This window comes from Emys orbicularis, chromosome 2 (genome assembly GCF_028017835.1).
Source record: "Emys orbicularis isolate rEmyOrb1 chromosome 2, rEmyOrb1.hap1, whole genome shotgun sequence".
In the NCBI taxonomy this organism is placed as follows: Eukaryota; Metazoa; Chordata; order Testudines; family Emydidae; genus Emys; species Emys orbicularis.
Window position 1 is genome coordinate 220,312,149 of NC_088684.1, and position 23,068 is coordinate 220,335,216.

At 41.2% G+C, this 23,068-nt stretch overlaps 1 protein-coding gene across 2 annotated transcripts; it reads left to right on the forward strand.

Moving 5' to 3' along the window:
• Positions 1–608: 608 nt before the first annotated feature.
• CMTM6 (CKLF like MARVEL transmembrane domain containing 6) lies at positions 609–21,182 on the forward strand. 2 transcript variants are annotated; one of them, XR_010561139.1, is made up of 6 exons: positions 609–820; positions 12,397–12,573; positions 14,828–14,926; positions 16,766–16,998; positions 19,768–19,889; positions 20,324–21,182. XR_010561139.1 is itself a non-coding variant. In XM_065398751.1 (4 exons), the coding sequence occupies exons 1-4, from the start codon at positions 704–706 to the stop codon at positions 16,910–16,912; spliced, it is 540 nt and encodes a 179-aa protein (XP_065254823.1). In that variant the 5' UTR covers positions 609–703; the 3' UTR covers positions 16,913–18,595. The 2 variants fall into 2 exon arrangements, 1 of the variants encoding a protein (XP_065254823.1); XM_065398751.1 differs by lacking the exons at positions 19,768–19,889; positions 20,324–21,182 and having other exon boundaries at positions 16,766–18,595.
• Positions 21,183–23,068: the final 1,886 nt, after the last annotated feature.

Below are 23,068 nucleotides of genomic sequence, written 5' to 3' on the forward strand. Positions count from 1 at the left end.
ACTCCCCTCTGGACTTAGCTTCACAGTTACAAAAAACAGGAATAAAACTACCTCTTAGCATAGGGAAAATTCACAAGCTAAAACAAAAGATAATCTCATGCACTTCCTTGCCCGTACTTACAATTTTTGTAATCTTAGCTGCATCATTTCAGGTATGTTTTCAGGAGATGTTTTACCTGCCTCGTGTCTCTCTCCCTCCGCAGAGGGAACAACAAAGAGAGCCACAAACAACCCCACCCCCACCCCAGATTTGAAAGTATCTTCTTTCCTTACTGGCCCTTCTGGTCAGGTGCCAACTAGGTTATTTGAGCTTCTTAACCCCATACAGATAAAGTGATTTAGAAAAGCTCCCAAGAGGGATTTTGTGTTACCCGGACCTGTATGTTTATGACAACTCACTATGTAAAACTCATGTTACTGGGGGAAATGCCCCTCAGCACAGGTCACGGCGGCCGGGCAGGGCGGGCACAGTGGGCGGGGCGGAGATTTCGGCGCTGGGGCCCGCCAGGCTCCGCCTCTGGTTTCCCCGAAGCGCGGGGAGGGGAATTCCGGGCGGCGGCGGGCCCCGGGCGCTGCCTGATTCGCGCTTTTCCCCCGGCGGCGGAGCGACGTTCCTGCCCCTTGGTGGCCCTCGGGCGCCGCAGCCCGGCCTTTGGGGTTCGTTTGGCCGCAGCTCGGGCTCCCGGAGCCTGCCCCGCCCGCCATGGACAACGGCGGCGTGTACAGCCCGACCACCGAGCCGCAGAGCAAGCCCCGTACCTGCGGGTGCACCTTCGCCCGGCTCAGCCGGCAGCGCCTGCTGCTCAAAGCGGCGCAAGTGGTGAGTGAGCCCCGGCCTGGGCCTCGCGGGTCTGGCCGGGGCGGGGGGACGCCTGGCAGAGAGGTGCGGTTCCGGCTCCGGGCGGCGAGAAACTCGCTGTGTCGCAGCCTTGCCGGGGTGGTCCCGGGCGGCTCGAGCCTCTCGCGGGTCTTCTCGCCCCGCCCGGGGGTGCGAGATGTGGCCCTGTTTATCGCTCACGCCAGGCAGGGCCGGTGTGCGGCGGAGCGCAGCGCTGTGACTTGTCCGCCCTGCCTGGCTCCCCGGCGCGGGGGTTGCTGGGGTCTGTTTGTTTCTCTAGTGAAACCAGACAGCAGCTCCGCAGGCTCTGGGGAAATGTCGGGGGCCTGGAGAAAAGCTTGGCGCTGCCCCAGCGCAGGGGGCTGGACGGGTCCTTCGCGGCCCTGCATGTCTGTGGTTCCTTTCTACCCTTGCTGCTGTCCCTACATTTACCTGGGACCCTGTCCTGTGCTGTGGCATGGCTGGTTTTGGAGTAGAGGGTGGTGTGCTGTGTGCAGCAGGGATGACACTTCTGTTGACTTGACTATACAGTGCAGGGTCACAAAGCAATTAAGGGGTTAAGAAACGTTCATTAATGAACCAAGATGGGTGAGGGTAATCTCTTTTATTAGGTCAGCTTCTGCTGGTGAGAGAGCAGCTTTCGATCTTACACTGAGCTCTTCTTGGGGTCTCTGAAGTGAAAAGAGGAGCGCTGTGTAAGCTGGTCTCTCACCAGCTGAAATTGGGCCAATAAAATATATCCCCTCACCCACCTTCTCTCTCTAATATCCTGAGACCAGGATGCTACACCAACACTGCATACAACCTTAATTAATGTTTCTTAACCTGTTGTCTTGCACGGTCACTTTCCCCTGCCCCATTTACAATCTTCCTTCCTTCTTTCCACACCACTCCCCTGCTCTTTGTTATTCCTGCCTTGACACCATTCTCCATTTGTGCTCCGACATGAATGTTCAACTAGACTAGTAGATTTTCAAAAAATCATTTGTTTCAAGTCCACCAAAAAGAAAACTTTGTTTTTATGGTGGCTTTTATTTGGCTGTTGATACAAATCTACTTCATGTTAGAGGCATAGAAACCCTGGCTATTTTGTTAAGTTTATAATTCTCTGTTATAAACTAAGCTGTCTAAATAAAAAGAGGACAAAACTGAGTACAACACAAAATGAATGTTTCCAGCTGTCCCTTCTTTGTGTTGCATGTGTTTTATTTGGCAATTAATATCGTTGCTATAAGTATGAAGTTGTAAATGTAGTTGTTACTGTCTACATTTAATGTTTGTTTTCTTTTTCATTAGTGAGTTTTCTGTGTTTTTTCTGTCTGCTGTCTTTTACTGCCTCTTTTGATTTCCATTTTGTAGGCTGTATCTATCATTGCACAAAATATAAGGTGGTATATAAAAATGACCAATAAGATGTTAAGACAAAACCTTACTCTAATAAAAACAAATCTTAAAAATAATATCCTAGACTCCTAACCAAAATAGAAGTTCGTACAGATACTTCTTTTAAGTGTAGACACACAGCCACCATTTACTTCAGTCAGAGAAAATTTAGCTTCATCTAAAAAGTCTTAACTGAATTTAAAAAGTGAAAAAATTAGTCTAAATCAAATGGTAAATATATAACTCCTGGTAATATTAAATAGTACATTTTCAACTTTTAAATGCCAGTATATTGGTGAACTGGCATTGTAATTGTAATATTGTTTCTGCAGACTCAAACTATTATTACTATGGAGGCATCTTCACAGTAACAGTATGGCACATCTATTTGGACACTACAATCACAGACACTGACTGTTTAGAAGTTTGTGCTAGATTTTGCAAGTGATTTCAATTCGTTTTGTAGGTTCAAATAATAAGCAGGATTGAGAGCATGCAGTCCACTGTAGCACTGCTATTTCTGGTCTTAGAATTTTTAACTTAAAATTAAACCGGTCTGGACTCATGTGAAGGCCTTAATGTTCTGTACCAGAGGCTACATTCCATTAATATGCAAGTGGTAGAAAATCTTGGTTGAACCTCATTATATTGTGGTGAGCTGTTGGAGTGTTATAGTGGTTCACTCCAAATCAAAAGAATCCTAAGTCTTCAAAGGAAGACATCCCTATTCTGTTGGCTCTTTATGTGTATTTTGTGTAATCTTTTGATCCTTATTCATAAATGTTGGAGGTCATAAATGATCTTTCTCAAATTTCTGGTTAATATATACAAAAATGAAAATAGCTCAGCATGGTTTGGATTTACGGAAGATAGTGAAACCTAAATGGGAAAGGGACTCAACCATAAAATGTCAGTATCAGTTTTCCTGAAAACTGAGTGGGTTTCAGTTCTGAAATGTCATAATCACAACAGCATCAGGTGATTTCTGCTCTTGGTCATTAATCAGGCACTGCCAGAAAGAGGACCATAACATTTTAAAACATATGACAGTCATTTTAAAAAAGAAAATGCCAAGTCATGGTAAGGGAACACACAAAACTTCAGAAAGTTATGGTTTAAATTTATTTTTAAACAATTCTCAAAGCCCTAAAGTGCTTTATATAAATATTTTTGAGGGTAAATTTTCTTTGATTTGTTTTATTTTTTAATTATAAAATATTTATTGTTTGAGCCTGCTGGGTATTGCTGCTATGCAAACACCTTTGCCCATATAAAAAATCCCGGTAATTTATATAGACTACTCATGTGCCTTCATAAAGACAATTACAGGTGCATCCCTCTTTGGCTTTTCTGGTTATGGGGGAGAGAGAAGCTACTAGAGCCATTCATAAACAAAGAGAAAAAGAGACTGCTGGACCCACGTGGGCACAAACTCGATATGTTCTTAAAGCTTTGGCAGTTTATGGCCGTATTCCATCACTGTAGGGACACCAGAAGGGTAGGTAACCAAAGCCAGATTTGTTTAGCTCATCAGAGAGATACTTTGTCTTTTATCTTTAGAGCCCTGCAAATCTGTGGCTATCCACACATGCGGATATCTGCGGACCATGTTTGTGGATCGGATGTGGATACACATTTTTTATCTGCACAGGGCTCTACCTTGCTTCCTTCTCTCCCAAAATGCACAAGTCTTTGAGTTCTTGGTCCAGACACAAATTCAAAAATAAAACTTGTACATTACTGTGGGTGAAATTCAGTTAGCTTTCTATGAGTGACATGCCCTTGTCGAAGGAAAGCACATAAATGCTGCGTTTTACTTAAAAAATTATTTGTGAAATAGTTTTATTCGTTTTGGAAATCCAGGTAAATATGTTAGTGTAATCTCTGCAATCTGTTGTGTAGTAATGTGGTCTAATGGATAATGTTTTCACCCCTCAGTTCATAGAGAGCCAAGTTGGAGTTGGGAGAAGTGAGTTCTAATCCTGGCTTTACCATTGACCTACTATGTGGCATTGGGCAGGTCATATTACCTCTCTCTTATTCCCCTCCCACTCTTTTGTCTATTCAGCTCTTTGGGGTAGCAACTGTCTCTTACTATATATTTTTTTTTATAGTAAATAGCACGTTGGGTTGCTAGAGACTACTGTCGTACAGATCAGATGCAAAACAGTGATTAAAACTGCAGTACTGCAATCTTAAAATGCAGACTAACTACCGCTTGTCTAGGGTGCTTTTTAAATAGGATGTTGCATACAGCAAATCATCTGATTCCATTATATGTATGGTACAATATTCCCTAAAATACTGTAACGCCAACTGCAGAAAACTACTTTCCAGTTTTTAAGATCGTAGCATGATATTCAGGATAGAGGGAACACTTTACAGTACTTTAGAATCATAGAATATCAGGGTTGGAAGGGACCTCAAGAGGTCATCTAGTCCAACCCCCTGCTCAAAGCAGGACCAATCCCCAGACAGATTTTTGCCCCAGATCCCTAAATGGCCCCCTCAAGGATTGAACTCCCAACGCTGGGTTTAGCAGGCCAATGCTCAAACCACTGAGCTATATTATAGTTGTTAGCAATATGCTATTATTTATCTTTGATTGCTGCTGCTGAAGCCTCTTTCTGAAACCACTTTTGTGTATCACATAAAAATGTACCTGCCAAAGAGATATTAAGAACTTTGAGTTTTGCATGGAGTTCTTTTAATTTTGGTTAATACAAAAGGAATTTAGTTTCAGTCCAAAACTGGTTCAAATTCTGTAGAAAGTTGGATAGGAGAAAGCACATTGTGCCAAGACTTAGGGTTCTAAATTAATATCTAAAGCAGTAATACTTGTCATTTAAGTGGCGGAATTAAAAAGGGAGTATTGCATGCAGAAACCTTGGTATACAACGCTAGACTGAAAAGGAAAGTTCTAATTTAAGCTTAAAGATCTGCTCTTGATTCTGAACTATTCATTCACTGCACCAACCCTGCTTTTAAAGACTTGTGAAATCAGCAGACTCCTTTGAATAGCAACCCTTGTATGCAATTTTAAACCAGAAGATTTCACTGGGGAAATGCCACAATTGAGGCTCTAGACAACAGTGGTTAATCAGTTACAATTTCATAGGCAAGTATCTCACTTTGTTTAACTTTCCTTTGTTTTCACAACTTTCTTTGGATGTTCACACCTATCTAACATTAAGGCTATGCTAGAAACTTGACAGAATTATACATAACTATAAAGAGTGTATGTAATGTTAGTCATTTATTGATACTATCATTCAAGTGATAAAGGAAGGTATTAATATCCGGTGGATTGGTCTGGACGCACAACATGGGGATAATGGTTTAAAAGTGAGCTGCAATACTTTTTTGGCCACATTACCCTCTGCTATGCAGTGCACAGGGTAGCAAACTGACATTGTAGAGGAGAGACAGAACTTGGGTACATTCTCCCTAGTGGTCTTCAGACAGTGTAAAACAGAGGTTCTCAAACTTATTTGATCACACCCCCGTTCTTTACATCTGTAGCAGTTTATGCCCCTCCTTCTGCCACACAAGTATGTATACTGATTATTTTTTTTAAATCAACATGTAGCTCTCACTAAGTATTTAAAATAGTAAGGCATTGATTCAGACAGCATTTAAGTACATAGGTAATAAATATCATGACACCCTTACTTATGTGCTGCTGCTGGCGGCGGCATTGCCTTCAGAGCTGGGCGGCCGGAGTGTGGTGGCTGCTGGCTGGGCACCCAGCTCTGAAGGCAACACCACTGCCAGCAGCTTCTCAAGCCTGTCCCACCCCACAATTTGAGAACCTCTTGCAGAGCCTTTACTGTGCAGAGTCTTCTATACAATTCTGGAAAGGAAGAGAAGCTAGGGAGCAGCCATTCTCTACATGTGGTTTACCCATGGGTCTAAGAGATTTCAGAGTGCTAATTCGAACAAAAATTACTGCTAGTTGAAAGTCCTGAGGATGATTTTCTGTGCTTCTCTGGGAGGGACCCCATGGCAGCACTTTTTTCTAAGGAGCTATGCTGTCATGGAGAGTGGATAACTAGAGAAGTATAGTGCAGAGGCATTTGTCCTCCACAGGTACTTCCGTCCCAGTTAGCCTCTAAAGAGCTGTGTGCTGTCAGGACCTCTGCAGGTTTTAAAGGCAGGGGACCCTCGACAATGATTCTGAGGAAACTGAAACGTGGAATCTCCTGTTCCCTATTGAGGAAAATCCATGTGTTTGTATAGCATCTAGTGCCCTAGACTCTGACTGGGATTTTTAGGCTCCACCACACTACAAATAATAATGTAGGACAGATGGTGGCCCTCTGTTAATGTGAGAAATAATTATTTGACGTGTTAAGTAGCTTTAACAGAATACTATGAATGTATAGAATGAAAAATATACAATTAAAAAAACTATTTAAAATCAGTTCTTCCTTCCTCATTTTGCTAGTCAACTCCTGTGTTTTTGTTTTTCCCCTTGCAACACTTTAAGGAGCATAAAGAGCATAGTGAGTAGTTAACTGCACCTTCAACAGTGCTTTAGGTGTGTGTTGGATTAATTGTTGCCAATGAGTACAGTTAACAGAAATGCGGAAGAAAATACCAATAAAGAACAGAGTAATTAAGCATCTTCATAATTCCTGATAAAGAACTCAGTTGTGGGGAGAAAAGGACAGTACATTTTCTTTTAAATAAATTCCCTCTAAAGCTTTTAATAAGAAATTGAGATTGAAGGAGTAGTTACAAAAAAAACACAGCTGCCAATTTACATAATAGGAAAAGCATGGTTGACATATGTTGTCAAATTCCTGCATGTAGGAAAAACCTCTTTACCTGAAGGAAGTCATTTACGTGGTGATACCTTTCCTCTTCATCACTGATTTTAAATTTAACTGTGGCACGTTCATTAACATGCAAGCAGCTGAATGATTTTCAGGGACAAAAGGATGGCTGTTAGTAAACATTCATGAGCCATTTGGTTTTGGATCAAACAGAGGAGCATCTACCATTGCTCCAGAGATAGGGTCATGGTTATTTGGGTTTCTGAGCTCTGTTCAAATTGGGTTTCTAGCAATTATGTTGCTGCTTTTTTGCTCTACTTTTTCTCCGGGTGGCAAAGGTGATTCATTCTGAAACTCTTCACTGCTGATAAAGAGTTTCATTATGAATGAAAATGAAAACATGTGACTCACATTTTCAATATGATTTTGATAAACATTATTATAATGAAATGGAAAATACCTGTAATGGCTATCTTTGCTTTTTAAATTAAAAAGCAAGTGCAAAAAAGGACATCCCCCATACATCCTCAAAAAATGGATTTGAAATATTTTGGAGAAATCCATAGCAATCATTATTTTATGCAGAAGTTGATTTCTAAGCAATCTGCCTAATAGCAACTACAGGAGAAAAAGGAAGTGTGCTGAGAAATGGCCTTATTGTTTTTGTTTCTTAGCTGTAGTTCTTTTCACTCTTTAAGATCATCCTATTTAATACTGTTGAGTATTCAATATAGAATATTAGTCTGAAATGTTGCCCTCTGGCACGGTTTAGATTGGGAAATTTACAGTTCACATGCGTTGAGCTGCTAATAATATTCATATTTAAAGAAAAACTCAGGCTGTAAATTATTTTCCTTGACTAGGACCCACTATGTAGCATGTGCAGCAGCTTGGTGCAAGCTATTAGCTAGAAAATAATCAGTCAGAAGTAGCTGTTTTGAATTCCAACTCTTTAAATGGACACTGGCAACTAATTGTCCAAAATAAGTGTTTTTAATTAAAATATTTTTCTGCCTTTTAGTGAGTCCAAATATATATTATTGTGCTATTATATGAAAATCAGAAAGTTAAACCCAGTGATTATTTAAAGATATAAAGGGGGAGATGGAGATATTATCAAAACCTTTGGATAAACTGGGAAGATTGCAACCCTGATTCTTAGGTTCGGTCTAAACTTAAAAAGTTTTACTGGTGTAACTGTGCTGGCGGGCTGTGTGTGATATTTTACCAATATAGTTATGTCAGTAAAAGCATTGGTATGGATGTGGTTATACCAGTATAATTTATTTCACTTTGCTGAACTGGAATAAGGCCATGTCTGCACTACAGACTTGTGCTGGCATAGCTGTTCAGTCAGGTGTGTGAAAAGGTGTAGTCCCTGACTGACATAGCTCTGCCCGCAGAGGTCTGTAGCGTAGACACCACCTGTACTGGGAAAAAAAAAATATTTTTTTTTACTGATCTAGATTGTACAGATGGGGGATAGTTGTACTATACCAGGACAAGCATAACTTTGTTGGTGTAGCTGCATTCACGCTAGGAGTGCTTTGCCAGTATAGGAATACTAGTATATTATATTGGTAAAGCAATCCTAGCATAGACAGAGCCTAAACGATATCAATCTAAGCACTTTCATGTGGTTTAACTGCTTGTACACTGGGGGTGGGGTTTGTCTGTTTAACTGTGCCAGCATAGGTAGTCTCTACACTTAAGTTTTGACAAGGCTTTGGAGAGTACTGGTTTTCCCAAGGTTTTCTGTGTCTGAGGGCTTGTCTACACCACCAAGTTTTGTTGACAAAACTTATGTCAACACCCAAAAGTCAACAAAACAAAAATCGCCAAAGGGTGTTCACACTTGCTCCCTCTGTCGACAGATCATGTCCACATTGCTCACACTGTTGATGATGATGTCTCCAATGCACCGTGGGTATGTGTCCCACAGTGCAGTGTTGTGGGATGGAAGAGCTGCATGAGTTCTTCCACAGCCCCCTCAGCTGCCAAGAGCAGCATCATGGATAGCTCTGTGAGCTCTCCATGCTGAGGAATGGCAAAGCAGCACAGCAGTCTGTCCCCCTCCCCCTGCAGCAGCAGTCTGCCTGCTGCTGTGTTCCTAGTGCTGGGCAGAACAGGAGCATTCCAATGATTTGCTCTTTGTTTGTTCCTGTGATGGTGCACAACTCACTGCTGCAGCACCTCCTGCTGGTCGTCTCAGGGAATTAGCATTTCCAGCCTCCCAAGCGCCCTCTGCAGGCCAGTGTCCCACTGCCACTGGGCCCCCCCCATGTCCCTCCCAGGACCCGATGCCCCTTGTCTTTGGGGTGCTGCCCTCTGGCAATACCCCTGCAGTCTCAGGGTCTCCCCACCCAGGGGAACCCCCAACCCTCTATCCCCACCTTACCTCAGTCATGGGCTACTGCCAGTCACCATCTAGCCCCCGCTCACTGGGGCAGACTGCAGTGTAAAAGCCACTCATCATAAGCAAGGGGAGTTTGGACCTGCTGCCTCTGCCTACCCATGGGCTGCCCTCTGCAACCCCAGTGCCTAATTGGCCTTCCACTAGGCCACAGCCTGGGGGTTTCCAGGCCGGAGCTCCCCAGCTCCCTTGGCCTTCCCCCAGCCCTGCTCCACTCCAGGTACCTTCTCTCAGCTCCCTGCAGCCAGGTCCCTCCCTCTCAAAGCTAGTGAGAGTCTGTCTGTCTGTGGCCCCAGCCCTCTTATAAGGGCCAGCTGGGCCCTCATTAAGCCAGCCACGGCCTGACTGGGACGTGTCCTCCAGCCGAGGCTGCTTTGCCCAATCAGCCCCGCTTTTCCTTCCCTGCCACAGCCCTCTGCCCGGGCTGTTTTAAGCCTTTTAAGGCAGGAGTGGGTGACCACCCCGCTACAGTTCCCCAAAGGGAGCAGCACACAGATACTTCCCGGAGCTTTGAAAGGGGAGGGGCTCATGCCTGCAGGGCAGCAGAGATCAAAACACTGAGCAGAGCAATCAGGGCAGGCATTGTGGGATACTGGCAGAAGCCAGTTCTGTGAACAGAACAATCAGCAGTGTCTACACTGGCTCTTTGTCGACAATAAAGGGAGGGGAAAAGACAAAAGTCTGTAGTAGGGATGGAAGTTTTTGTCGCCAAAGCTGGGTGTTTTTCGCGACAAAAGTCCCATTGTAGTGTGTACACTCTTGCTGTTTTGTCCCCAAAAGGCAGTTTTTGGCAACAAAACTTGGTAGTGTAGACAAGGCCTGAGTCTAGTGGGACTGATACTTGAGCTTAGAAGTGAAATTGACCCATCTAATTCTATACAGGCGTAGCAACAGTGTAATTAATAAGGATTTCTAAAAAGTGACAAGGAGTCCTGTGCACCTTATAGACTAACAGACATATTGGCGCATAAGCTTTTGTGGGTGAATGGTCACCCACGAAAGCTTATGCTCCAATACATCTGTTAGTCTATAAGGTGCACAGGACTCCTTGTCACTTTTTTACAGATCCAGACTAACACGGCTACCCCTCTGATAAGGATTTCTAAGATATGTAACAAATCTTTATCTAAAGTGGCAGGACATAGAGTTGGAAAACTATAGCAATGTCGCACAAACTTTTATAGGTTAATTTTGCTTTGTAAATTAAAGGTATTAAAACTAATAACGTTTTGTTTGTCTAGAGATGAGCATGCTGTCTGTGTATAGTCAAATCCCAGATTCTGACCATAAAGTTGGTAGAGATAGGTAGTGCTGCAAAGGTGATGACATTAGCTCTCTGTGGTCTGGTCTATATGAAATATAAGACTAGGAGAAATATTTCCATGGGTTCTGTTTTGTTTTTGTTTTGAAATTTCAGTGGAACCCCCCCCCCCCAATAAAATAAATAAATAAAAAAACAAACCCAAACATTCTTCTGCAACCCAATTAAAGGTCCTAATTTCTTACTGTTGCATTCTGCCTTTGGTAGCACCACTAGATGTAGTTGAGACAGGTCTCTTATTTTTACCTCCATGTTGCCTTAACCTGTTCAGAGTAGACTGGCACATTGGTTAGATGATGTGCTGGTAAAAGTGCCAAAGACCTGTCTACACTGCAACCTTTGCTGCTGCTGCAACAGTAATGAATTGCAAATCATGCATTTTGCCAGTGTAGATACAGCCTGTGAGGGGGATGGGTGTAGAGATGAGCAAAGTCTTGTTAAGAGTGATACCTGCAGGTTAAGATCAGCATTAATAGAGTCCTGAAGTTAAGCCCTCTACTTAGGAAGTATTTTTTTTACAAGTATTATTTGTAAAAAAGTGAATAGTTGGCATGGAAACAAAGCCTTCATAGAGTTATCCTTAATTTTATGACCCAGTCAGGTTCTCCCTTCCTGGAATGTCCTACTCCATTGAATCTTTACTGCTGGGGTAATGTAGTATGGGGAAAGCTAGTCATTGGGAAGTGGCCAAAATGAGAGAACTGCAAACAAAATGTTATGCAAACACACTTGAGAGGATAGCAGTACAACTGTGTCCTCCTTTCTTAAAGCTAGAGAAACTTGTCCCATGGACAATCTAGTTGTCATAACTTTTTTTTTTTTTTTTAAGTAGATCAAATGAGTTCTCTTTTTTAAAAAATAACTCGTGTCCTTCCCTCAAAAATAAAATGGTCTGAGGTGAGTGTAGAACTTCTGGGTAGATGGACCATTTGGTGTGTCTGACCTTAGTCTCAGCAAAAAAACCTTGCTCTTTGCTTTGGAAAAGAGCAATTTCCCCATACTGCACTGGGGTGGGGAGTGTGTGCATAATTAGCGATGTATACTTTCTCTGAAGTAGGGCGGGGGCACAAATGGTTCAACAGCATCAAAAGTAGAATTTCGAGAAGCAGCTGAGTTGGATGACCAGCTTCTGCCATTTATTATAAGGAAGCTGGGGCACTAGTTTTCATTTTCAGTTCTGGGCTGTACATGCTAGCCAATGTGCCTGAGACTACATTCAGGTCTTGCAGCATTCCCAATAGGCAGAAAGAAATACAATTTTGCTTGTCCGGAGTGAGCATCTAACAACCAAAAACCTGTCTTCCTAGTCTGCTCCCTTCACTCTCATGCATGAAACCATGAATTGGTAATGTATACTGTATAGTCAACAAGTGTGTGTCTTGTGTAATGTGTTCTGTTCAGCTTGATCTACTGTATTAGTTAATTTTAACAGCAAGGTTGCATTTTTCTCTACATATCAAGTGTTTAATTTGTGGCATTTTTGTACTTGTCTAATGGTTTGTCAGGTCACAAACCACAAATACAAAATTATTTTGGCTTTGACATTTAAACTTTTTTCTTTTATCAGAGATAATTATTTTCACTGCTTTAATATCAGCTGACTGCCTGATACAAACATTGGCAAATTGATTAGATAATTTGAATAATCTTTATTTTTCCACAGCTGCTTTCCTTTTTGGCCTTCATCCTTGAAGAAATTGTGGAGAGTTGTATCCTGTGTGGTGGGCTTTATTTCTTTGAGTTTATAAGCTTCAGTGCCACCTTTCTGAGTCTCCTGATATTGATTGTGTATTGCACCTCTGCATATGATAAAGTTGAGAAGGCTAGATTAAGGACATTGGTAAGGAACTGCTTTATTTTTAATTATTTTCGCTTCTAAATGTTAAGGTGTTTTTTGTTAAAGCAATTTAAGTTACATAACTGTTCTGTCCAGACAATATATACTATTTGGTAACAAGACTACACAATGTTAACTGAGTTATCTTCTTTATATTAGCAACTATTTACACATTTTCACCTTGGCTACGGTGAGATACAGAGTTTCAGCTCTGGGCTGTGGAACTGGAAAGATGACAGCTTGTTTTCCAGGAAAGCTGACTGCTGGTTCTAAACCTGGGATAAATGACCCAGTATTCAGACCAAAGCAGGTGTTTCTCCTCTGTGTGCCCCTTAACTAGCTGAGTAGCATAAAGAGCATGAAGAAAGGGGTTAACACTGCTTGAAAAGTCACTTGACAATATGAGTCCGATGCCAGTGAATCTCCTCCCTGCATATTACTGTGGGTGAGGGAAGGCACAGTGGATTTTAGTATTTTCCAATTTTATGTATCTGGACATACAGTAAAGATTTTCTTATGTGTGATAATAGGTTTAGTTAAGGATCAATACGCATGTTTTATTTAACAAAAGTTCTCTTGAGCACGTGTGCGCATCTCTTTTGTTACAGCTAGGTTTAATAGATTTTTAAGTCTGCAAGGAACCATTATGAACAACTAATCTGACCTCCTGCATAACACAGGCCACATGATTTTACCCTGTAATTCCCATGTTTGCATTTCTGGCTCTGCAGGAGATTGCCATGTCTGTTTCAAGATCATTTTTGTAAAGTGAGGTGGGATTCCTTTGGTATGAAAAGACATAGATAAAATCAAATTCTGTTCCTAAAGGGGCTTTCCTGTGTTTTCTCTTCTCCAATAAAATAAGCAAAAAGAGTTTATAGAACTTCTAAAACAAGAAGTGCAGGTTTTTTCCCTGGTATTGCATTAAGAAGTAAAAATGAGTAGAGGGGAAGAACAAGTCAGAACTCACAAAATGTAAGACCAGGAGAAATATTTCCATGTGTTTTTGTTTGTTTTGTTTTTAAATTTCAGTGGACACTTCCCCCTCTCTTCCCCCCCCCCCCAAATCAAACATTCTTCTGCAACCCAAACATGGCAACACTGAGAACCTGTAGTGAAAAGTAAATTAGATTACTGGGAATTCTTATAATCTCTTGTGCTAGTGGCATGGGTAAGATGTGTGTTTAATGAGATTTTTAAAAGTGACTATGTCCTTTTCAATTAAAATATAAACGAGTCGTCTCTACCACACATGAACACACATACCCATCTGAAACTCATTCTACCTCCCTTTCTGGGGTTTTCCTTTATTCTTAACTTAAAACAACAAATCTAAACTTTCACCTGAGTTTTCCTCTGAACTCCCTGTTTCTAGGGTTTTGCTTTGAAATACCTCCTCACGTGCCCTTTAGACTCTCGTTTTATTGAGCTGGAGCTATTGAGGCCCATTTGGTTTTGCCCTTGGGGTGGATCAGCAGCATAGATCTGCATTTCCAGGCAGAGTCCTAGGACTTGGCATTCTGTCACACAAACTAATATTAAATTATATTATAGCCTCTCTGGAGTGCAGTTTGTTGCCAGCACATAATACTGGGATCCCTGTCTATCACATGGATTCACCCTGTAGAATATTTCATTTAATTACTTGGAACTTGCCTGTTTCCCTAATCTAATGTACAGAAATGTTTTCTTACCCCATGTCATCCTCCACCTCTTTCAGAGGCCAGTTATGCTCAGTATGCTTTTGAATTTCAGAAAATACAATATTGGCAAGAACACTGTTTTGTGTTGTGAGCATCCACCTAACTTAAGAATTGTGTCATATAGCAAACAATATGTAGATTCTTTGACTGAAGGCATAAAGGTAGGAGAGTATCAGTACCAAGAGATCTGAGTGAATGCACTTATTTGTAAGGCTCCCTTTTCCCCAAGGCCTCTAAGAACTTAATGAAACTAGGATAGCTAAACAGATTTCTGAATGTGGAATGTGCTGAGAGAAGTTACATGGATGTGAGTGAGGTAGGAAGGGGAAAGGCATAGAAAGAATAGTATGTGATGCAGACTCCTTTCACATTGCTGCAGTTGAACGTTGTGCTGTATATAATTAGAAATATACATGTTTTCTAGATTTATAATAGTGCCAGGTTTCACATATGATTTCACTGTCTGATTAACTTGGGCATTTTTAATATACTGGTTCCTTTACCAACCAGTGCCTCCACTAGTTTGTAATTTTCTCTTTTTTTTATGATTGCAGGATTTCTGGGTCACTACAGTAGTGGGAGTTCTCTTTTTTGTAGCTTCCATTGTGTTTGCTGCAACCAATGACAAGTCATCTGTTGAAACTGTTGCAATTGTAAGTATCTGAAAACACCCCGGACTCCATACCATGTTAAACCTTCAGTCCTCTGCTCAAGGTTTAGAGGAAGGGAAGCTCTGGCCAGGTTGTGGGCAGAAAACAGAAGGCAATGCATTTGTTGAGGTAAGGATGCAGGAAGAGGTGGCTACCTTAGGGCTCCTAAGACCTGGTACATAAACCTCTGCTACAACAGAGTGTGGCAGATCCACATGATGGGCACATTCTACAGCTGTGGTCTTCATAAGGTTTGCTGGAAGCTCAGTGCACCCTAGGAGCTCCATAATATTGTGGATGCTAGGAAAAGCTCTTAGTCCCCTCAGTTAGCTTTGCAACCTTGGCCCTGTGTTTTCTGGCCCCTCCATGGGTCACTATCCTCATTTCACCCTTCCTTCTGGCCTTGGCCCCCAAGGTTCTACACCGTTTCTCTCAGGTTTTGTTCTTGCTTTCTCCACAACAAAGAGACACCCGTGACTGGCCCATGCCAGCTGACTCAGGCTCGCGGGGCTTGGGCTGCAGTGCTGTTTCATTGCTGTGTAGATGTCTGGACTTGGGCTGGAGCCCAGGCTCTAGGACTCTGCGAGCTGAGGCCAGAGGTGGAGAGGGAATGAGGCTGGGCTGGAGGCAGAGCAGGGGTTGGAGCGGAGCTGAGGCTGAGATCAGAGCTGGTCTGAGGGCAGAGTGGGGCTGGATGGCGCTCCCTCCCTGCCCCCTCATTGGGGCTGGCCCAGGCCCTGCCACACGCCCCCCACCCCCCCGAATGTTCCTCCACGCACACCCCAGTTTGGGGACCACTGTCCTAGGGACTCTAGAACATTCTCGTAAAGGCTGAGTGGGGAGTGGTAACAGACATACAGCTGGGGAGTCAGTTATAGCAGGGAGGATACTTGCAGAGTTCAAGTGTGAATATTCAGAGCCTCTAGGAAGCTATACGGTACCAGAAATAGTTAGACGAGCAGCAGGGCATGTAGCTTACAAGGAACACTGGAGGTTCTGCAGTTCTGGGATGCATGTGGAGAAGTCACAGTGTCTCGCTTCTCCAGCACGCTTTTTAAAGAGTCTTCATATTATTTCTGTGCTAAATTATAAAGCATCAAAATCAAAGAACATTCTTCTTGAATAAAGATTCATTAGAAAAATAAAGAACTCTGATCCTATAATCAGAATGATCTTAGAATTTACAGGAAGAATCCGTTTATCTTCTGTAATATTCATTTGTGTCACAAATATTAACTCAGACACTTTCATGGCTCCTCCCTCCCTCCCTCCCTCCTTCCCTCCCCCCCAGAACAGGGAGATGGAAGAATTCTTTCACTCTTAGATCTAATTGTTTATATTCTATTGTGTTGGCTCAAATCAACTGTATAAAACGTAACCCTCTCAAACTTCACTGAATCCCGTTAATGCTCAGGCACCAGTTTGACTCATTTTTAGTTGGCCTTGACTATATCTCTACTATGCTACTGCCTCACCCAACACTTAAAAAAAAATAATAGCATCAATCTCTGCTTCTAAGCTAGAATGTAAAAAGTTTTTAGTCTGAATTCCTTGCAGTCAAACAGTAAGGACCTGTACCATGCACACCTGATCCAAGAAATAAAAACTATAAAGTACAAAACATGTCACTATTATGATTTCTGATCTTTCTGTTAAGAACTGAACCACTGACTTCAAAAGACTGGAGACTGAATGTATATAGAAATACTACAGTAAAGCTGGGAGGGGGAGGGTTGCACGAAGAAGATTGCTTGTTCTCTTGCTTCAGGTTCTCAATGAAAGTTGGAATAATATTAATGTTTATGTATACATTTTAAATAACTGTTTCTTTCACATTCACAGGTGTTTGGCTTTTTGGCAAGTATAGGATTTCTAGCTGATGGTATTCACATGTTCATGGAGAAACGTAAAGTGAAGGAAAATAAATCAGAGAACACTGGCAACACACAGAACACACCAGAAAATCAGCCGCTGAATAACCAAATCTAAACTTTAAAAAAGTCCTTTAATTTCTATGAGTTAAATTAATCAAGATGAAAAATTTTCATTTCCCTACTTATTTCACTGCATTGAGGGTAACTTTGTCTTCTCTCTCTTTTGCATCTAGCCAGCTTTGTACAAGTCTGACCCAATCATAAGCTTTTATAGACTCTTAATTTTTTTAACAATAGTATGTTGAGCATCAGGGTTTGTACAATTCTCCATCTAACTTGTCCTGATTAATAACTGTTAGAGGGACATTCTAAAAGGAAGACATTGCCTCCAAATAGATTTTTTTATTTAAACATAAAATAGACATCAGTAACTGAAAGCACTGAGACTTCTGAGAAGAATGACTGTAATACAGGCGAACTCTTCAGGCTTAAATTCTGAGTTATGTTTTTAAAATATTTAAATTTTATGTAAATACAGCAGGCTAGAATTAGAATTCTGTTGCATTAATTCACACCTACCTATGTTGGTGATATCCGGCTTCTTGCCTCTGATACTAAGAATGACTTAGTACAATAAAATCCCTTCCTTGTTTTATCGGTTAAACTGAATGTAAAAGGGAAACTAAATTTTGCAATCTCATAGAGGTTTCTATCCCCAAATGAGTTGTTCTTTACTTTGATTTTATCTTGTGTGTCTTACTCCATACTTCTAGATTCTGTTTTGTGTCTCTGAAAGTCACTGCTCTTTTTTAAAGGCAGTCGGTAAAACAGATACAGCTAGCTTGTGTGTATTTGATAGTCAAGTGGTATATCATAGAGTGACCTTTGCACTCCATATTTGTGGAAGTTTAAAGCTGTAAGTGATGCATTCTTTAAAAATATCGTTAAACCCATTAAAGAAAGAAGAAATTTGAAAATTAGCCTTAAGAGGAAAGGTTAAGAGGCCAATATTTTCAGCCTAGAGGAAAGAAAACTGAGAGGAGACTAACTGCCTACAAACAGTTAAAGGGATATATTTTTAAAAAAGAGGGAGCAGGGACCAATTAATCCTTTCAGTTCAAGAGGGCAGACAAAAAGTAATTAGCTTAAGCTTTGCCTGGGAAAGTTTAACTTAAAAATAAAATAATGAAACTTTGGCACCGTTCCAGTGCACAGTGGGGGGAGGGATAGCTCAGTGGTTTGAGGATTGGCCTGCTAAACCCAGGGTTGTGAGTTCAATCCTTGAGGGGGGCCACTTAGGGATCTGGGGCAAAATCACTGGCCCTGCTAGTGAAGGCAGGGGGCTGGACTCAATGACCTTTCAGGGTCCCTTCCAGTTCTATGAGATATAGATATATGTATATATGGAGATATACCTAAGATGAATGGTCATGAAAGTTGATTATTGTTTGTCCTTGCTCCTGCATGCAGCTCAGTTGGTGACTGGATAAATAAGTAAGTAAGCAGTTGTATAAACTTCTAGACTTAAGACAGCAGCCCCTGGGATGAAAAGGGAAGCTATTAGTGAGCAGTGGGTTAGGCACAAGCAGTGCAAGGATGCAAAAGACCAGACAGGTTGAGTCACATATGCAGGGCAGTGGTGAAAACACATTCTTCAGATGTTTGAAGGGTGGGATTTTTTTTCTCTGTGGAAGGGGAAAATGAGATTCTTACACCTGCAAGGGAGGGCTAGGTAAGCAGGATAAATTGTAGTAAACTTCCAAGAGAACATGAGGCGCTCCAAGTATATATTTAACAACAACAACAACAACAACAAAAAACCCACCCCAAAACACCAGTATCTTAAAGGCCTCATTATGTAAAAGTAGTTTGTCTGACTTTCCATGATACTTGCCATGTCTTCCATGATTTGAGACTATTAACATCACTTTTCCAAAATGTATTATGTCAAACCTACAGCCCTTTAAATCGTTGAGGCGGCACTGAGACTAAACCCTCTAGGAACAGGTTGTCTTCTACCCTCGCCCTGTTTTGAGGACAGAGTAGTAAGGGATTAAAAGTATTGTAAGTGAAGTCAGAGGCTTTTTCTAAGGCTGCTACTTTCTGATGATCATACATAATATGGTTGTAATGGTCTCCCTTCGTTAAATGTGTCAGCTCCCGAAGGGTTGAACCTGTTTGTGAAGGAAATCTGACACTAACACTACATTTTGCTGAAGGAACGCGGTTAGGTGGTGTAGAGCAGCAAGCTTAGCCTGAAGCTTATATTCAGAATAAATGTACGCTTTCCTTAGTGAAATTTCCTCATTTCTGAATGACATGTGCTCTTCCTTAAGATGGACATATTTATTTTCTCTGTACATCTGTACTTAAGGATCTACTGTCTCCTCACATGTTGCCGTCACTGGTAGTTATGTGCATGATAAAAGAGATACCTTTAAGGTACCTTTACAAGCAATACCCCTGAAAATATAAAACTTCCCAGTGTTGGGGATCTCTGTCATACTGTGTAAGTCCTTCATTTAGAACCACTACAATGAATATCATCAATCTTTGGCTCCATCCTGTTTTGTTAATTTCTCTGTGCATGGTTTTTACTAGATTTTTACTTGCTTTTTGCATCAAAAGTGGCTATAAATCTTGATTTTAAAAATAAAGACCTTGCTATAAGTAGAAAGTAGCATTCAGTCCACCCCCTTGCTATGTCGGGACTGTTCCCTGCAGTGTGTGTTCCTAATGTGTTGTCCAGTTTTAGTTTTAAATGTCCCAAGCAATGGGGCTTCCACCACTCTCCACAACAAATGGGTGACCTCATACAGATTTGAGTGTCAACTTATTTCTTTCTAAAATAAGAGGCTGAAAATGCCCTTTTCCAATAGAAAGGAATGAAAAACATTGATCAACTATGTCATGAAAAGGGAACGGATAATGTTTAGGAACTAGTTAGCTCTATTTTCTAATCTGCCATAGGCGTTCTCTGGGAGATGCAAGGCCCACTGCCCTCAAAAGCACACCCAGTTCTTGTCAGACTCGCAGTCTCTCTCCTGTGGCAATAGAGTGCTACCACTAGACCAGCCTGGAATTGGGTTCAGGTGAGTTTATGCACATCGTAGTGGACATACAGAACTGGAATTACTAACTTAAAATGGTGTGTGCATGTGTGGTGTTGGCATAAGTTTTATGAGCATGATGTTGGTCTAAAACTCTTCATTTTTGTTTAAAAAGACTTTGGGATTACAACTCTTGAGTTTCTTTAAGTGAACCTATGAAGACTGAGCATGTAACTTTTTCATAGATATTTGGAAGCAGTTTTTACAAACTACCATAGAAACCATATAAATAGAAGAGAGCTGGATGTAAGTCCTTCAGAACCCAGCCACACTTGTACGTTGGCTGGAGTGAGAGACTTTATTGCTGTAAAAATGGTTTTGAATTTTTTTCACACTCTAAAAAATATCCTATTTGATGTTTTTTTTTGTCACACTCAACTCTTTGCCTTTTTTTTTTTTTTTTTTTTTTAAATTAGGCTTGGTCCCAAAAGTGGAGAGGGGCAGTTTTAAGCAGGATTAAATGTTCCTGCAAAAATTCTTGCTTAATCAGTAATAAAACCCGTGGAAGAGAGTAATTACTATAGGAAGCCTACCTGTGCATTGTGTCCTATCTCCAAGAGGGTCATCAGTAGTTGTCTATGGGATTATGGGCCTGCTGCCATCATTATTGAGAGACTTAAACCTATTGCAATGGGTCCTTCTCAGACACCAGAAGCACCTGATGAACCTTTATACCAAATTCCGTGGTGACAAAGCTTCCCAATTTCACCCTCCACACCTGGAAAGAAGTGAACTATCTTGCACTATTCCCAGAGTCCTGCAAAAGATGTTTTGACATAACAGCACTTGCCATCATGTTGATTTTAGTTCCATTCAAAGCACAGAAACCAACTCGTACAAGAGAAATACAAAACTTCCAGTAAAGGGAAACATTTTGTGAGGTTCTTTTAAAAGTATGTATAACTGATTGCCACAGCAAATTAGCTTGATAGTGTGCTATTTAAGATATAAAATGTATGTATAAACACATCTTTGAATATGTTCATCTGTTGCTGTACATGTGTAATGTATATCTAGATAATTTTTAACTGGCAAATTTAATTTGTATTTTCATTACAATGAGATTTAAGGAGGGGTTTTTTTATGTTTACTGGGTTAGGAAAATATAATGGTTGTATAACTATGTACAGTTCTTTCCAGTTGAAGTATTTCAAAATACATAAAGAATTTTCCATTCTAAACCTGTGGCCTTTTAAATGTGCTATGCTTTTTTACTGGGTTTCTAAAATACTTTAATAATTTTAAATAAAATATTAGTAAGTAACTTGCTTACAATCTTTCTCATCTCATCTACTAATTTGGCATTAATAGCCACTTCTGCTAGAGGAAAATGAAGGAAATTGCTTCCTCCTTTGTTTCTAGTTAGGGCCATTTGCCTTTTGATGGAGAGGGTTTCCGTTGTCCTTGGACTGGGGAGAAGTGTTCATCTTACAGTCTTACGAAGTTGGACATTTTCAGTGGAAGTTCCCACAAATTATCTTCTGAAATATGCTCAGTATTTGTGACATTGAAAAATATTGTGCTAAAAATATTAAGAAGGCTCAGAAATGAAAAGGTAGCTGTAGGGATGCATTTATCCTAGTTTAGAGAAGAATGATCAAACTACTCGGCTGGGTAAGATTGAAATTAGATGTCTGTTTTGAAAATGCTTCTCTAAGTGCTAAAAAATTCTAAGTCAAACATGCAGGTTTTGGGGGAAATAGCTTTTTACATTTTTCTCCTATTTCTGTTTTCATTGTTCTGTAAGTTCCTTCCACTCCACCAAGTGTGTTATATTATTGCTCCCATGTAATGGTGACAGAGATGCACCTTTCTCTCTAAGGCTTCTTTTTTACTTATTTTTTCGCAAACCATGTGAGCATGGTATAACTACACACCTTTTTCTTCACCATATGCGTTGAAATTGGTATAAAGGGTGAAGTGTACCTCAGTTTTTGTATCATGACCAGAGGGGTGAAACCTGTCTCCGCTGAAAGTCAATGGGGCCTTGGTTTTCAGATGAACATATCAGTCAGCATTCTGTTAGGGATTGCGGGGACAAAAAAAATTCTTGTAAATTTGAAAAGGGTTTAACTTGAGACAAGTGTGACTGGAACAATTAGCCACAAGCACAAGAAACAAGGCACAATAATGTAACGGAAGAGTAAAACAGCTGTGGATTTATAGAAAATGAACGTAACTTGAGTAGTGGGAAGGGCAGTGCAGCTTGTTCATAAGTACAAAGTCCATATTACTGTTGACATAGTGAGACGCAGCAGGGCTTTGTCCCTGAGTAACTCCTGTACAGTCAGTGGAGTTATTCCAGTGTAACAAAGCAGAATATGCCTCTAATCTGTTGGCTCACTAGATAATATGCAGGTAGCATCTGAATGCTATGATTCATCCATCTGCAGTTAATTGCAGAGGTCAATTTCTTTAGTTTAGGGTAGGAGGGAGAGCTTCCTCTTTAGAGCAAGGAGCACGACATGCCACCTACGCGCTCATGCAATGCAGCCCGTCCTTCCTCTCTCACACTGAAGAGTGGACAACAAGCAGATCAATCACATGGTTTTATTCCTAGTGAATTCAAAGGAGCAATTTCTCTTAATTTTTTAGACACATGGGAGACACAAATAGGTTTGTGTGTTAATCTGTCAACATTTCTCAGAATTATATTCAGGTTAGATGTGACCTTCTACTTCTTGGTAAGCTGCCAATGTACCCTTCGTTGTACAGGCTGGGCACAGCCATAAGGGTAAGCCCTAGGTTTCTTTGGACCCTATGTATAGTGATACACATAGGTCCTATCTATATCCTTCTGTTTATGACCAGGTCCTTCCACCTCTGTGTAATCACAGCACATCCCACTTTTCACTATTCCTGTCTGTATGAGATCTTCCCTACTTCTGCAATTATGGTATGCTTACTTTCTCGCCCACCAGCTTGAGACTGTTGGTATGAGCCTGTCATGGCCACACACACACATGAGGTAAGTCAGGCCAGGAGATGAAGAGCAGCTCCTGGTGATGGTGGCTAGGAAATTCCCTGTCAGCTGAGGCCCACAGGTGTTGGAGTGAGATGAGACCAAAGATGAAGAAATGATGATGGTGACCAAGCTTGGGGGGTAGGGAGTGTGTGTGATTGTGAAAGAGAAGTTGGTGGTTAGGTCATAGAAGCCTAAA

Excerpts from the sequence above, each read along its gene's own strand:
- CMTM6 (XM_065398751.1), top strand. The coding sequence starts at position 704 with ATGGACAACGGCGGCGTGTACAGCCCGACCACCGAGCCGCAGAGCAAG. Across the intron at positions 12,574-14,827 it reads AGGCTAGATTAAGGACATTG|GATTTCTGGGTCACTACAGT; the intron begins GTAAGGAACTGC and ends TTATGATTGCAG. Across the intron at positions 14,927-16,765 it reads CTGTTGAAACTGTTGCAATT|GTGTTTGGCTTTTTGGCAAG; the intron begins GTAAGTATCTGA and ends TCACATTCACAG.